This window comes from Gymnoscopelus braueri, assembly GCF_963280865.1.
Source record: "Gymnoscopelus braueri genome assembly, chromosome: 4".
NCBI lineage: Eukaryota > Metazoa > Chordata > Actinopteri > Myctophiformes > Myctophidae > Gymnoscopelus > Gymnoscopelus braueri.
Window position 1 is genome coordinate 58,287,980 of NC_137605.1, and position 17,218 is coordinate 58,305,197.

The following is a 17,218-nucleotide window of genomic DNA, read 5'->3' on the forward strand; positions in this document are numbered from 1 at the left end:
GTAACCGCAGCCATTGTGATTCTAAAACGGATAGTCCCAATCCTTCCTGTGATACAAAACTCTATAATATACACCTTAGATCAGCTTTATCAGTCACAGGTGTGTTATTTGTGACTCAGCGTATCAGTAGAAGAATGAGGGAAGGGGAGCCCCCGGCCGTGAAGCACCGCCCGCATGCCATAATTGTATCGGTAGGACGACTTGAGTGACTGAGGGGTGCTCCCATTCCCTCCTAAACCAGGAAGATGCTCTTCCTGGTTTGTGCCGTCTGTCGTGGGAATCCAGGAACTACTTTCTTGTAGAAGTTGTTTGTATAGTGAATTGTTATTAAGAACTGTTTTAATGGGGACATGTGTATGATTTTCATGTTGCCATATTTGTAAGCCAATAAGGTCTCTGTTTACCTTCATTTAAAAAATGGCTGAGAGGGTTGGAGGCACTCTGCTCTGCATCGTGCCTTGCTACGCCTCTCAGCCATTGTAAAATCTACGGTAAACAGTGACCTAGTGGCTTATTGCATAAAAGATTAACACAATGATACATGTCAAATCAATAAATACAGACACAAAGTGTTCAAAGGAGCTGGGAAATTACGTTTACCTCCCCTTGTGGTCTCCTGATGGATGTTATTTATTTTTTTTCAGGTCAGGTTTGAAATAAACCAGTGTTACACATCTTTGAATGGATGGTGTCAGCCAGGGCATTCCACATTTTGGTGGCAGAGTAGTGTTTCTCAAACATGGGACAGAACCGTAACGTGTGTTGTGACACAAAAATGTGAGAACAGTTGCAAACTACCGGTATACAATATATATATATATATATATATAATTTTTTTATTTTTTAAATAGAAAATTGTATTCAAAATAGAAAGCTATCTCCTAGAAAGATTGTCTGTGTTGGGAGAATGACACTGGCACAAGGTTAAACTCAGACTTGAACGCAAACAGTATAATAACCGTCCTCAAATTACAATTATAGTAATAGACCAATTATTTGTTTACCAACATTGAGACTGGACGCACAGGTGACTGTTTCATGTAATCAATTCCCAACAGACCTGCTGTTTTGGGGTGCGCTGGTTTCAGTTCATTCAACCTCCTCTTGTGTGTTGGCTAGTGAGGTGCGCCCTAGCGAGACATATATACTTCATCGCGCAACGGTATTGCGCGCCGAGAACAGCTGACATACAGCTATTCTCTGCCGTTCTCTGCGTGCGACACCTTCGCGGGACGGAGCATAAATTAGGCTCAGCTGTGCGAGCAAGAGCAGGTTCTGGTGCCATGATCATAGAGCGCTCCCTCCGTTCTTATGACAGCCACTGGAGGTGGGGTTTTGAGGACAACTACTTTGAATTGTTATTATTGTTTACACACAACAGTAACCAAGAAATATATATTTCAAGAGCGAAAGATCACAGTAAAATTCCTAAGCATTATTCCTCCACACTGGGAGGAAAAAACATCTGAAAGTTTGATGGGATGCATTGTTACGCTTGAGGCTGTGACCACTTTTACATTGCATCTTATGAGCGTTGGGGTTCTTTTGCTGCCGACCTGCGCGCATACTGGTTCTTATCAGTGTGACGTTGTCTGTTAAGGTGTCTTTACAAACGTGTGTGTGTGTGTTTGTGTGTTGTGTGCTGTTTGCAGGACACAGTGTCAGTCCACAGGCCTGGCTTCTACGCTGAGCGCTTCCAGCAGTTCATGTGTAACACCGCGTTTAAGAAGATCCCATGTAAGTCTGCATGCTCTAAACATGATCCCACGTAACATGTTCTAAACATGATCACATGTAATTCTGCATGTTCTAAACATGATCACATGTTACATGTTCTAAACATGATCACATGTAAGTCTGCATGTTCTAAACATGATCACATGTTACATGTTCTAAACATGATCACATGTCCTGCAGGAGGGGAGTGATAACAAGAACAGAGAGGAACATGTGATCATCCCCTAGGCCCAATGAGAGTGGATGTGATTTGGATTTTGTGTTGTTCAAAACGCCCCAAAAGCATTTGGATCACTTTGATATCCGATCTGTGATCATAGAATTATCATAGCAAACATTATGTCAATAAGAAATATACATTTAAGTAATCAAATCCGAATTACAAATCTGATCCACTCAAATAGGCATAAAACGTTTTTGGCCATGGGGGTGATAACTGTTACCAGCCCAAAGGGCTGATACAGCAGTAGCTGACCAATCAGCACAAGCTAGAGGTCTGCAAGCCTGTCGGGCTCTACTTTGATCGATTATTTCTCCCCTTCAATAATACCAATTGGTATTGTGTTTTATACAATTTTTATCGTTGATTAGTCACCTTTATAACAAGGTACAACTTGTATGGATCGTGCAATCGTGGAATGAGTACCACAGCTAAACGTGTGGGTAGCACCTCCAAACATTTAGCCAAAATCCCCCAATATGCTTCAGTGGGTAATCACTCTTGTTTTGAGCAACCTGCCAGCACACTAGCCTGGTTCCAGACAAATCTGCCATTGCAAAAAATAAGTTGTTAGTCTGGCCATGCCAGGCTACCAGCACACACCTGCTGAGAGGTGTGTGCCAGTCACAGGTGTGTGACTGTTGGCCTATTTGACAGTGCAGAAGCATAATTGCTCTGATGCCTATAACTATAACATATCAATGAGCGTCAGCTGGAGCGTCAGCGTCACACACCTGCCCTCTGCAGTGCTCTAATTCGAAACTGACTGGAGTCTGTCTCATTTCTCTACAAGAGCCCTTGAATATGATGGAATATGATTAAGGATTATGGTAAACTCACATTTAATTTCATATCACACACACCATACAGTAAGAACTCTTGTAACTTATTAACACATCCACTGCCAGGGGTTTTCTAAAACAGGCTGAAGCCTCTGCCAGCATTTTTAACGATTTTCTTAACTTTTCAAGTAGTCACAGAATATTTTCCATGATCACCGTCCTCATGGCGATCCCCTCATTACACACACAGGGGTCTCGTAGAATCGGAAAAGAAAAAAAATCTGATCGCGGTAATCCGTTCCATAATTGCAGCCAGTTGAAAATAGCCGAGATACCGAATTTTTAACCAGGAAGTGATTCAGGAAGTGAATGGAGCAGTAAATCTTTGGATTTACTGCTAATATCGGCCGAAAATATCGGACATCCCTAGCATATAGAGATACATCTAAGCTTCAAGAATAAAGAATAGTAAATAATAAGCATGTTGTTTGACACGTTGGATGACATAACAGTACAGTATGGTGGTGGTGGTGTTATTGACCATGTGTCCCTCTCCCTTCCTTTGTGGTTGCAGTGAAGCCCTCTCCATCTAAGAAGAGTCGAGGCGGCGTTCCCGGGGGTCTGAGGAGGAACCCCACGCTCAACGCTCCCACCCCTCTGTCCTACGCCGCGGGGTACTCTGCTGCCAACCCGGACTCCAGACTGCTCTACCATAGTCACCACTATAGAAGCACTGAGACTGAGGGTGACGCTGGTACACAACTTCAATTCAATTTGGTTCACTTTAGTTAGTTTTTGCATTCTATTTTTTAGTTCAGGTTTGTATTCATTTTTTTCTTAGTTTCATTTAACAATTATTCTCTCCCTTTTAATTTTAGCTTTGGTTAAAGGGATAGTTCACCCAAAAAATACATTTTTTTATATCGATTTGTCACCCCATGGAGACTTGAATTCATGGATATTTTTCTGTTTATGTCGCATTCCTAAGCCAATAATTTGATGACCGGCAGGCAGCGGACACAAGCGGACACAAGACACAAAGGAGACTCTTTGTGTCTCCTACCGGAACAGCTGCCGGTTATCAAATTATCCACAGAAATATATCCATGAATTCAAGTCTCCATGGGGTGACTAATCGATGGGGAAAAAAGTAATTTTGGGGGTGAACTATTCCTTTAACTATAATAACCCATACCTGCTTCTTAAAGGTTTGAATACCCAGACACTGATTTGGAAATACACACAGGCCACCATTAGAGGAAAGGGGTTACAGATCCAGAGAAAACGGAACAACCGGGTGCTTGCAGGAGATGGTTAAAAGTAGGGCCTGGACTTTATCGCGTTAATTTCGATCAATTAATTACAGAATAATTATCGCGTTAAAAAAATTTACGCATTTTAATCGCACCTATTTTTGCACCGCGGAACGTTTCTCACTGGACGAGTTTCAGACGGACCGATCATAGCAGCGCACCAACAGACGGTGGTTCTCACTTCTCAGACATGACAGACAACAACAAAGTCAACTGCAGCCAGCACAGTGCATGAAAACATGATGCCTGCTTGATAATGTTGCCTGGGCAAATCAGAATCTGTAATGGATGGCCCCCCCCTTACGCGCACAAAAAGTACAATATTTGCCTCTGAGATATAGTGGAGTTACTGGAGTAGAAGTAAAAGTATTAGAAATTGGAAATACTCGAGAGTCAAGTGCAAATACCTCAAAATTGTACTTAAGTACAGTTCTTGAGTACATGTACTTAAAGACGTATGCCCAAATCCATTTGAAAAAATTGCTTTTCACTGTTCTCAGGTCAAATATTGGTATGCGATTAAAATGTGATTAATTAATTACAAAGCCTCTAATTAATTAGATTATTTTTTTTAATCGAGTCCCAGCCCTAGTTAAAAGTAGTTGGAAGTATCTATGGTGCTCACGGATCAAACGTGAGAAAACCCAACAGACTATTCAGGGCACTCGTAAAACGAAGGAAAAGCCTTTATTAATAGTATAAGGCAACTGCCATCATGTTTCTTCATCAGGGCGAAAATGGTTACAGATCCACTTTGAGATGAACTGATGAATGAATGTTGTTATTAATGAGTGCAGATGAGATGAAACAAAACTAAATATTTTAATTAACAATTTGATAGTTGTGTAAACTTGTGTTTGTTAACTTCACCCCCCCCCCCCCCCCCAAACACAGACGTACAGTCAGGCAGACCAGACCTGGTTCCCAGGACCCCTCCTCTTGCAGGGAGTACCGGTGACGCTGAGGCCAACCTGTCCACTTCATCTCTAGGCAGCAACGGGCTGGCCCCCTCCTCACCTCCACTACGGTAACATTATATATATCTGTAGACACTGGCCCCCTCCTCACCTCCACTACGGTAACATTATGTATATCTGTAGACACTGGCCCCCTCCTCACCTCCACTACGGTAACATTATGTATATCTGTAGACACTGGCCCCCTCCTCACCTCCACTACGGTAACATTATATATATCTGTAGACACTGGCCCCCTCCTCACCTCCACTACGGTAACATTATGTATATCTGTAGACACTGGCCCCCTCCTCACCTCCACTACGGTAACATTATGTATATCTGTAGACACTGGCCCCCTCCTCACCTCCACTACGGTAACATTATATATATCTGTAGACACTGGCCCCCTCCTCACCTCCACTACGGTAACATTATATATATATATCTCTAGACACTGGCCCCCTCCTCACCTCCATTACGGTAACATTATATATATATCTGTAGACACTGGCCCCCTCCTCACCTCCACTACGGTAACATTATATATATATCTGTAGACACTGGCCCCCTCCTCACCTCCACTAGTCCACTAGGTCACATTATATCTAACCAACCTTAAGTTCCTGTCAGCCTAATTTCAATATGAAACAACGGTGTGGAATAGCTAGCAGCATTTGAGCTACTGGCACGTGTGATAACCAAGGGCCCAGTATCCGCCTTTGAAATTGAGTCTATATAGGAAGTGACAGTTAATATGAATGGCCTGTGGTTTCGCTGTTTTATTACCCCTGCCGTTGTCAATGGAAATATCTCAATGCAAGTGGGTGGGTTTTGTGATGTGGGTGGCTACCTTGTGATGCTTTGATTGACAAGCTACACAACCAATAGCATTCATTCCCCGCCCCCGCTCTAGTCCCAAACCAATAGCATTAATTTCCGGTTGCTTAGGATATGACGTGATATAGAAAGATGGCAGAATTTAAATTGCTGAAAAATAGGCTTCATTTACGGTCTGTAGAGTCTATGGGCGTAACGCTGTCCATTCTTTTTTACAGTCTATGGTGATCATACCATAAGTCCTGAGATTAGCCTTTTTCATGACAAATCATCATGTTTGGCTGATTGCGGAAACCAATATTACACAATTGATGCACTCAATTGAGTCATTATGGTGTTTACTAAAGCATTAAGCCACACAAGGCTGTGTGTGGTTCACTGTGATTTGAGAACAGCTAAGGGGGTTTTAGGCACAGCGCGGAGTGGAAGGCATAACATCCCCTTCGCTGTTGTAAAATCACATGGCCTCGCATGGCTTATTGCTTTTCTAATAATGGTTACCTTATACATGAAAATCATAAATATAACTCAATGAAAACAGTTTTAATGACAAGAAAGTTAGTCCTCGGGCCTGCCTGCACAAAAAAGGAAGTTGCTGCGCACATGAATGCCAAAGTAATCCCTTTGTTGTCAAATCTTGCACAAAAAAGACTTTGCCATCATAAAAACAACCATGGAACTTTAAGGTGAATATTGTAAACGATATGGTGCAGTGATACTGATTCATGCGGTCCAGGTGTGTGTTTGTCGAGTATATTACAACGGGACTCAGCCAATCAGAATCAATGGATGGAACTATCAGTTTTATTATAATATGTTCTCTCTCTCTCTCTCTCTCTGTAGGTCTGTTGGCGTAGAGGTTCATAAGTCAGCCAACACAGACGTGGAACACAGTGCATCTCAAAGGTAACGTCACTGCAAGGCATCATGGGGTGTTATTTAAAGTTAATTTGTCAAAGTGGAAGCAGCGGTTAAATTGTTCTAGGGCTTAATTTAAGCTCCTATAGACCCCTTAACACATTCCATGCCAGAGGTTAATCTCATAATGTACTCACCAGTGCCAACGTTTTCTTGTTTTTTAGTTTTTTTCACGTCGCCATAGACCTTGTTAAAATCCTTAAGATTGAGCTCTGTTTGTAAACATCGCCCAGATCTCCCTGCGTCTACCAGTCCAAACCACGTGTCAAACGGACCTCCATTTTTGTAGTTAGAACGGTTTATGTTAAACAGTGATATGCGAGGAGAAAAAACTACAAGGAGAAAATTGAGTTTCAGTGTGCGCTTTAGAATGGGGGCCGACGGGATCGGCAAAACGGGATCCCGAAATAATTCCGCTTCCGGTGGTGTTACAATGAAATGTGCCGTACTAAAAATTGATTTTTTTTTTTTTTTTTTGAAAAAAATGAAAAAAAAACGTCATCTATTAACACTCAATGTGTTAATAGATGACGTCACACTGGTTGCAAGCGTCATACTAGTTGCAAATGAAACCCATTCTGTCAGGTCTCGCTAGGACGCGCACTAGCCAACACAGAAGAGGGGGTTGTGGTGCGCTGAAACCAGAGCACCCCGAAACAACAGGTTGAGAATTGATCGCATGAAACAATCACCTGTGCATCTAGTCTCAATGTTGGTAAATAAATAATTGGTCTATATACTTGGTTGTAGGATGAATAGCAAAGTTGTGAGCTTGTAGATTTCACTATTTTTGAGTGGGGGGGAAAGTGAAAAAGTAGTCTTCAATTTCATTTTAGTTAAAGTGCATTTGCTAGTATGTTATTTTGTGAAAAGGCTTAGTTTTTTAGAGTTCGTTATTAGTTTTATTGGGGCGGCAGTGGCTCAGGGGTAGAGCGGCCGGATGGGAACCGTGAGGTTCCCAGTTCGATCCCGGATTCCCCTTGAGTTAGTGTAGAAGTGTCCTTGAGCAAGACGCTGAACCCCTAGTTGCTCCCGATGAGCAGGTTGGTGCCTTGCATGGTTTCCTCCGCCATCGGTGTATGAATGTGTGTGTGAATGAGTGAATGTAATGCACAATCTATGTAAAGCGCTTTGGATAAAAGCGCTTTATAAATGCACCATTTACCATTTTATTGTAATATGTGGGATGTGTCAGTATTGAGTAATAAAATACACATATTTGAAAATTAATCACAGCTAAATCATCGTATCCACCCAAAATGTCAGGCTTATCCCATTAACACATTGACCGCCGGGCCCGTAGTTCTACGGGCCGTTAAATCCAACGGTTAAGCGCCGATCCCGTAGCCTACGGGCTGTGGTGCTTTTTCCTTTTTTTTCGATTTTTTTTTTTTTTCAATTTTCTAGGGGGACCATTTTCAGTGTAACACCACCCGAAGTTGACCGGAAGTGCGATCCCGTTTTTTGTTTCCCGTCTGCCTCCATTCTAAGTCGTACACAAAAAGCCCTGTAAAAGCCCCTGTAAACATGTAGTTTTTCATCCTCGCATTTCCCATGTTAACATAAACGGTCAGAACTCAAACATGGCGGCTCCGTTTGACACGTGGTTTGGACTGGTACACGCAGGGAGATGTCGCCGATGTAAACAGACTGTGTACGGCTCAATCTTAAGGATTTTAACAAGATCTATGGCGACGTGAAAAAAACAAAAAACAACAATAAAACGTTGGCACTGGTGAGTACATTATGAGATTAACCTCTGGCGGTCAATGTGTTAAAACCGGGAAAGCATCCGTGTCATTTTAGATTTTTGCGTTGGCTATTCAAAAACAGCAGATATACAAGGTCATACAAGGCGAGCTTGTACATCTGTTTTTTTTTTTCTTAACTCATGCACTGCCTGAATTATTTCTGGCCGCGTTTGCCCACTGCCAGAGATTTTTCATTGAAAAACAAAAAGTACTCAGGAGCCGAGATACAGAATTTTTAAGTTTTAAGTTAACAAGGAAGTGGATAGGAGTCTAGATCTTTGAAAAATCATATCTCCAGTCCTTGGTCTTTGGGTAAAAAAAAAAAGAAAAAAAAAGATCTACGCGATTGGCAGTCAATGAGTTAATGGGTTCTGTATGAAATATTGACATTGTGTCTATTATGTTTTTACGTCCGCATGGAGCAGTGTGGGAGCAGAGGCCATGCTGGACAACGCTGACAATCTGTCTGGACAGGAAGACGTTGTCTCTCTATCTGACATCATCCCTGAGACCAACATCTGCTTTGTAAGACACACACACACGCACACGCACACGCACACACACATACACATAGGGCTGTCACGATTATGACATTTTACTTGACGATTAATTGTCGCTCAAATAATTGCAATTGACAATTTATTTATATTTTTTACATTTTCGGCATTGCACATTGGAACATAATTATGAATAAAACATATGTCTGGTTACCTTTTAGGCTTAGAATCCAAAAGTCCATAGGGCAGATATGACAAATAACATAAATATACAAAGAAATTACAGACATATTTAACAAATAATGTAAAAAATATTGTGACAGGTTACAACCTGTCACAATATTTTTTACATTATTTGGAAAGTATAAAAGTATATTTTTCAGCATGTTTCCATGCTGAAAAAGGTTTATACATTAAAAATGTATAAAGCTTGTTTATAAAAATTGTGACAGGCCTACACACGCACGCGCGCGCGCACCCCCACACACACACACACACACATTATCGTCACTGTTGGATGGAAACCTTGCATGTCCAAAACCGTTACTTTTAACGAAATGGGGGGGAAAAAGAAACTCAACACTTAACGTGCATTTTCAGGGCATGTTTATTGAAATTAGAAATTGAAATGAGTCAATGCGCACATCTCTAATGTGTATATCTCTCTCCACAGTAAAGAAAAGAAAAGAAAGCTGGATCCCCGAGGAATCGACCTGAACACAACACTTCTGGAAGAGAAGAGGTGGGCGACAGTCATAAAGACACAGAAAGAGAGCGAGAGAGAGAGAGTCACTCATCCACAGCCAACCTATACTCTCTCTCCCCTCTACACCTGCAAGAGAGGGAAGATGAGGAGGCCCTATCCATGCCTGGTGGGGTGTCCGGGGTGGTGGTGGGTAGGAGGGGATCTATAGGGGCCTACACAGGGTATGCTGCTTGTAAAACCAAGGGTCTCTGAATTCGGGGCGACCGCCCCAACTTCATGTTATTTACCACAGGACTTACACAGAGAGCACAGCCCTGCAAACAGAAAAAAAAACCTGCTGAGGACAGCCGATCTACAACCTTGTAGCTGGGCTGTTTTTATGCGAGCCACTAAGTATGAGTCAGGCCTAAAGAATAACGGAGAGCACAGCCCTGCAAACTGAACGTACGATGTCCTACGTAGCACTCAATGTAGGCATTTAGTAGGGTGGGATGAATACCTTTTAGTTAATTTGTTCATTTTGGGGCAGTGGTGCTGCTAAAATCCATTAAGACCGGGAAGGGAACTCATCTGTGTCATTTTAAGATGTCTTTGGCTATTTAAAAAATAGCAGATCTACAAGCTCATAGTGCGGCACTTAGTGTTGCGCTATGAGCTTGTAGATCTGCTATTTTTGAAGAAAATGTGTGCAAATCTTTGAATACATATTCTTTGCTTCTGGGGAGGTCCCTGGAACACAACTTTTTCATGTCAAGGACCCCCAAAATGATAAGTATTTGTCCGCCGACCCCCCCCCCCCCCCATCTCAAAATATGTTGTTCCAGGGACCCCAGAAGCCAAGATTTGAGTTACAAATGTTCACTTTATAAAGTATATATTCAAAGATTTGCACAAATTTTCAGGATTTTTCCAAAAAATAGCAGATCTACAAGCTCATAGTGCGGCACTATGAGCTTGTTTATCTGCTATTTTTTTGAATAGCCAAAGAAATCAAAAAATGACACAGACGTGTTCCCGGTCTTAATTGATTAATGTAGTCACGTATGGATGTGACTAGTAAGCCATCCATGTGCTCTGCCGCGCAGCCGCAGCCGTCCATTTGGGTTTGAACCTCGGCACCTATGTCAGATTATTTTGGAGGTCACAATATTTGATGGATGGATAATGGCTGCCATCAGCTTACTGCTTGCAGGGGTAAACAAACCAACTATTCTTTGAGTTTTTACGTACCGACATTTTTTTTTAATGATTAATTTAATTAATTTATTTGGGGGGGAAGAAGTAATACTTTTTATCTCACACGTTTTTAAAAGCTCTGTGGGTGTATTGTTTTCTTATTATTCATTTTCATATTTTTATCTATATACCTTTAAGCCTGGTTTATACTTAGAGTATACACAGAGTATACAGAGCTAGGTGTTCCAGCACATCGCCCACCAGGTGGCACCTGTGAGTCAGGATGTTGTGAGCTCACTAGCCCTGCAAGGAAACGACACTCTTCACGTTTTTAGATCGTTCCTTAACCCCAGCATTTAGCACATTGGCCCTGGCGGGGCGTGGTGGTCAGAACAACTACCCCCACATGAAGTACAATCCAGAAAAGATTACGTGGTTGTGACTCAGACCCTATAGAGCAGTGGTTCTCTCTTTTCGTTTGTCAAGGACCCCCACAACTCTTAGAGTTACAGACCTGTAAGGGTCCATTTGGTTCCATTTGTACACTTAGAGTTACAGACCTGTAAGGGTCCATTTGGTTCCATTTGTGCACTCAGATTTACAGACCATTTGGAACCCCTTCAATGAACCCTGAGGGTCCTTGAACCCCACTTTGAGAACCACTGCTATAGAGTTCAAAGCTGCCCGGGTTGCAGTACATTTCAGGCCTGGAATTGGTTCTTTTCTTTTTCTTTTCTGGGTCAAAATGTGTGTGTGTGTGTGTTGATAGCTCGCTTTCTCCGTGGTGGAACGATCGCCAAACACAACGGAAACCGATCGGATTTACACTCACTTATCGGTGAAGTTCCCCTCTTAAAAGTTTGTAGGTTCCTCAGCCGTCTTCACGCACAGCTTTCTGAGCGAAACAATTTGCTCGTATTTAACTCTGAACACAAAATCTGTTCCGCAACAGGTGCTGCTGTTGACTGTAGTCATATATGCATTTCTTAGAATGACTGAACAAAAAAGATGACTGAGTTTGAAAGATTTTTTTCGGTGGGCCGGGTTCCAGTGTGTTTGTATTACCAAGCCCATTCGTACAGACAATAAGAAGCCGTTCTCCTCACTGCCATGTTGGAACTTAACAAAGCTGCAGAGGCAGGGGGAAACGTTTCTAGAATGTAACATTAGAATGTTCACTTCATTTAGACTGTGTTGCTGTCTACATGGTCTTCCCTTGACAGGCCCTATGTGTGCCAAGCTTATGTATGTTTTATTTTTCTCAAGTGCATCTCTGGTCCAATCCATGCTGTTCTCATCAAGGCATGATATATACAAGCCTGGATTGTACTTAGTTGTATGACATTGTCCCATGCCGAAAATATCTGTGTCTTATGCCGAAAATAGCAGATCTAATAAGCAGTGTGACGCATTGTGAGCTTATTGATCTGCTATTTCCGCTGCACGACCAAGTATGAACCGGGCTGAAAACTGGATATTCGGACAGAATCGCAGACAAAGAATGTTTGACAGAATATGTTCTTCTTTTTATGTTCGGCCTTGAATGATAACCGTGCGAAATTCCGATTCCAGCGTGACAGTTGAAAACCACTTAACTCACTTAGAATCGTATATGCCTCTAGTGATTTGTCCAGGTTACCTGTGCCTTGTATACACTGCTATTCTACAAGGCCAACAGCATTCACACTTTATGTTTGAAAGGTCATAGGACATAGGGTATGACCAGGGTTTAGAAGTGTACCTGTGTAAGGACCGTATCAATCCTTTGAGCCGGACAGGAGATGGAACAGTCGTCGTCGGTGTTGTGGTAACTGTTTTCTCACACTGGAATTTCTGACTTAGTTCCACTTAGTTCCGTAGTATGACACAATGTTTGCTTGGGCTGGGCAATATATCAATATTACAGTATATTGATAGCCTGGTATCCAGCCTGCTTCGCTACGTTCGGCTGACTTTTTTTTCTCTCTTCGCTTCTCAGTCTGGAAAGCCTCCTATCTCCAAGGGAGGCGGGACATGCCAAAAGCTTCGAAACCTAACGTGGCTTCTGATTGGTCTGTGGTGCGGGGCGGGACCAAAAAAACAGTGTGATCGTTGTGATTCGTCATTCGTTTGAACAACATCCAATCAGCAACGACGTTGCCCAACGTAACATACGACGTTGCCCAACGTAACATATGTAGTTCCAGTGTAGTTCTGCAAAACCTTCCAATGGGAGGCTTTCCAGACTGAGAAGCGAAGAGAGAAAAAAAAGTCAGCCGAACGTAGCGAAGCAGGCTGGATACCAGGCTAGTATATTGATATTGTGATATGAGACTAGATATCATCAGGGATTTTGGATACCGCAGCGGTGTCTTTTAGGTTTACTCACTTCACCACTTTCTGTTATCCTCACAATATCAATTCAAGGTATTTGATCCAAAATATTGTGACATATGAATTTGTCACCCAGTCCCATATGAAGATCAGTTTCTTCTTTTCACCAGCAACACCATCGTGCAACGGAGTATAAATGAGGCTTCACATCAGCGTCCATACAGTACAGTCAGTTTACAGTCCGAAACCTGCCACATCAATTACCACTGACTCAACTCTACTGCCAAACGTGTGTCTCAGAGGTGTACCTTTTCTAATGCAGACACTGCTACAGTCCCTTTGGTTGCGACTCTCTGTCCATCAGGAACACACAATAACACAAGAATCCTGTTGGTGTTTGGCCCCGTGGCACTGTTACATCACAGTAGTCTGTAATGTGATCTTAAGGCGAAACCATTCTTCAACGTTCGATGAAGCAGACATTTGCCTTCATTGAGTTTTATCTTTTGATTGCTCTATAACCACCGTTCCTCAGCCGAACCAACTCTATTCCGTCTTCTACAACCCACACAGAGCTTTGTTCTGCTGGCCTTTTATACTGTACTATTTAATGACTTGGAGGAGGTATACCGTTAAAAGAATGCACGCACACCATTCTGAAGCATGCATACCATCATGCAGCATGCACACCATTATGAAGCATGCTGCATGCACACCATTAGGAAGCATGCATACTATTATGCAGCATGGATACCATTAAGCAGCATGCACACCATTATGAAGCATTTATGCATACCGTTATGCAGCATGCATAACATTACAAAGCATGGCCCCTCACGTAATTATTCATTTCTGCTGGCTACGGAGATGAGTCGAACCCACTCTTGGACCAATACTAACATGAACCACATGTATTACTAACTGTTAGTATGTAGTCCTTTATTTTATATGGCTGTGTGTATGTACATTATATCTATATGTTTTTTGTTGTATGTTACGGTTTGGTCCCGGGGACCCAAACAGCTGCTATAAGTATTCTAACAGTCCCTACAAAGGCCAGCAGTACTTTGGTTCTGAAGACGAGACCGTTAGGGCAGTGATTCTTGTCCTTGGTATTGCTGGATTTGTTGAACCAGCTTTGAGGACCACTGGGCTTAAAACAATGCCTGATATATACTTGTCATGCACAGAAAATATCAAACCTACAAGGTTGGCTAGTTTCTGTACGCGACAAGTGTATATCGGGCATTATTTTTGGCTATTTTCTGTGCGTGACGCCGCGCAACTAGGTCAAACTCTGGCTTAATGGTTGAAGCAACCAAGGGCGCTGGCAGTAGGATCCTTTTCAATCGCTACTAAGAGACTGTAGAGCGGTTTTAGAAGCACAAACCTTTTACTAAAGCATGCCGAGTTGAGGCTGTAAATGTACCCCAACTCCAAAGCACTTGTTAGGAGGGGGGGGGGGAGTTGTGTTTTCGTCTCCTCTCTGCCATCAGAGGAATGCTGTAGTCAAATGAAAACACTTAGCTGGGTTTTTATAGGAGCCAAGTTGGTTTTACTGTATACAAATACAAAAAAAAAATCTGCTGTGCCTGCTGTATTTCGGATGGGAATTCTTCAACGGCTACCACTAAATATAGCACTTAAGGTCCTTACACAGCAGGAGCCTTTATTTTTAATCTTTCAAAAAATGTGTGTGTGTGTGTGCGTGCGTGTGTTATTGTCCAAAAGAAAATTATTTATTGTGTGTCAAGAGTACATCCACAGCATGTGATTATTACGCAGCATTAAATGAATGCAGTTTTTTGGGGGGGAGCAAGGTACATTTTCCCCTGCAAATAAAGGCATCAACCTGTATTAATGAGCCATGGACAATTATGAATAGTTGTAATGAAAATAACAATACTCGCTGGTGATTTTCAAATGGTTTATTTGTCATGTCCGCGCTGTGTAAGGACCTCAACCCCATGTGGTTGAGCAGAGTCTCGCAACGCATTGTGGGATGCGTTGCGTTGCGTTGTGAGCTTGTCGATCTGCTATTCTCCTGCGAAAGCTTTCCCCACAATACGTATGCTGGGGTTTAACGAGATTCTCATTTTTGGCACTCAGAAAGGTTGGATTTGAAAAAACGAGAATATACGTTTTTGGCACTCAACGTGTTAAGTGCTACTGTAACAGTACGTTTTAACAGCGGGCGACTCTCGGGCGATCCCGGGCGACATCGTCCAAAAGATAAAGAAAATCCATCTTTCATCGCCCCCCCGCCCACTTCGCCCTATTGCCAGTAGTCGCCGGCTCTCATAGACATATAATGCACTTCCGGAAAATACTATCCTGATCGCCCGCTGATCGCCCGCTGTTAAAACGCACCGTAAGTATTAAATAGCTCTAGGGTCTCATAGTAGTCATTGCTATAGAGTGTTTGTTCAGTAACAGGTGTCTCCCTGTCTCCAGCGCTTTCATAAACACAAACTACATTTTCGGGTGGGTTACAATTTTCATCCAGAAAGAGCCCATTCAATGATCATTTTATAGTGTTCCAGATCCAATTTCGTCTGCTTATTGTGTGTGTGTGTGTGTGTGTGTGTGTCTCATCCCTTCCAACTTCACTTGTGTGTGTACTGGGTCATCACTTCCAACTTCACTTGTGTGTGTGTACTGGGTCATCACTTCCAACTTCACTTGTGTGTGTGTATCGAGAGAAAATGTTCTCTAAAGACGGGATGACTCCTGTTACTGAACAAACGCACTATAGCAATGATCACTATCAGGACGTAGAGCTTACGTTTTTTTTAAAAGCAATTAACATTTTGTTTTAACCCAAAAAATCATGCAACACCTTTTATGACCAATCATAATTGGTCATAGCTTTTAAACTGACCTCACGTCTCCCCTGACCTCGTCTTTTCAGTGAGAACATCACGCTTAAACATTCTCTTAACAGAACCCCCCATACAGCACATTAAAGAAAAGTATTTTTGCGTTGCGAGTTTGCAATTTGGCTATTTTAACTATTTTTCTTTCACTTTTTTTAAGCATTTTCACCTATGACGCCGTTCCCAAACTGGTGACGCGAGGTTGAAAGTGGTCACAACTGTTGTGATATGTGATTGTTCAGATAATCACAAGGCCTGAATATAATATGCGCTGTATGAAGGTTTGATTGAGGTCGTTCATCGCACTGGTTCTCAATGTGAGGTTCCGGGGACAACCAGGGATCCAAATGGACCCTTACGGGTCTGTAACTCTTGAGAGTGTACAAATGGAACCAATTTTGGTTCCATTTGTACACTCTGGGAGTTAACTGAGGATTTTACAGTGTATATTGGGGTCCCAGGGATAAAGAAAAATGGTCACAAATGGGGTTCCGTGGCCTAATGCATATCAAACTAAGGGTCCTTGAAATTCAAAAGGTTGAGAAACTTTTTTTATATACGTTTATGTATCGTCTCGGCAAAACACTCTTAAAGGTTTCATGACGTTCAGTTTTACCACACATTAAAAGTCTTTGTCATGGTCCTTCAAACGTGTATAGAAAGTTTTAACAAAAAATTCCACTCCATTGATCCATGGCAGGTGTTTTTCTCTCACATTACTAAAGCCTTTTTAACTGCAATGAAAAAAGAAATCTTTGCCTGCGGGTGTCGCTAGTGAGGGATTTTGCCTGTCAATCATCGCCTCTGCTCCGCCCCCCCCAAAGGAAAGGAAAGGATAGGGGAGGGGAGGGGCAAGGAGGAGAGTGGGCGGGATTAATCGGCTGTGACCTCACTGTCGAAGGGCCAAGCTCAGATTACTTTTCAGCCTAATTATTCAGAAAACCCCAGACCACAGAAAATCGACTGAATGTTCAAAGTTCAGATTTTTTGGGTGTAATTGAGGTCATAAAACCCCCCAAAAAACATAAAAAATAAAAAAAGTGAAAATGAATGTCATAGAACCTTTAACAGGCACATTTAAAAAAGAACATTTTTGATGGCTTTGATGTGAGCGATTTTTAGATGATTATTAG

At 42.2% G+C, this 17,218-nt stretch overlaps 1 protein-coding gene across 1 annotated transcript in view; it reads left to right on the plus strand.

Annotated features, from left to right (window-relative positions):
• Positions 1–9,108, plus strand: part of LOC308083696 (uncharacterized protein) — a gene marked incomplete at both ends in the record, with an annotated part of 38,554 nt that extends 29,446 nt beyond the window's left edge. Inside the window, 6 exons of the mRNA XM_080426009.1 lie at positions 242–257; positions 1,653–1,737; positions 3,314–3,493; positions 4,947–5,079; positions 6,692–6,754; positions 8,943–9,108. Coding sequence (XP_080282135.1) covers positions 242–257; positions 1,653–1,737; positions 3,314–3,493; positions 4,947–5,079; positions 6,692–6,754; positions 8,943–9,108 — 643 coding nt within the window. The remainder of the gene's footprint in view (positions 1–241; positions 258–1,652; positions 1,738–3,313; positions 3,494–4,946; positions 5,080–6,691; positions 6,755–8,942) is intronic.
• Between the last annotated feature and the right edge of the window lie 8,110 nt (positions 9,109–17,218).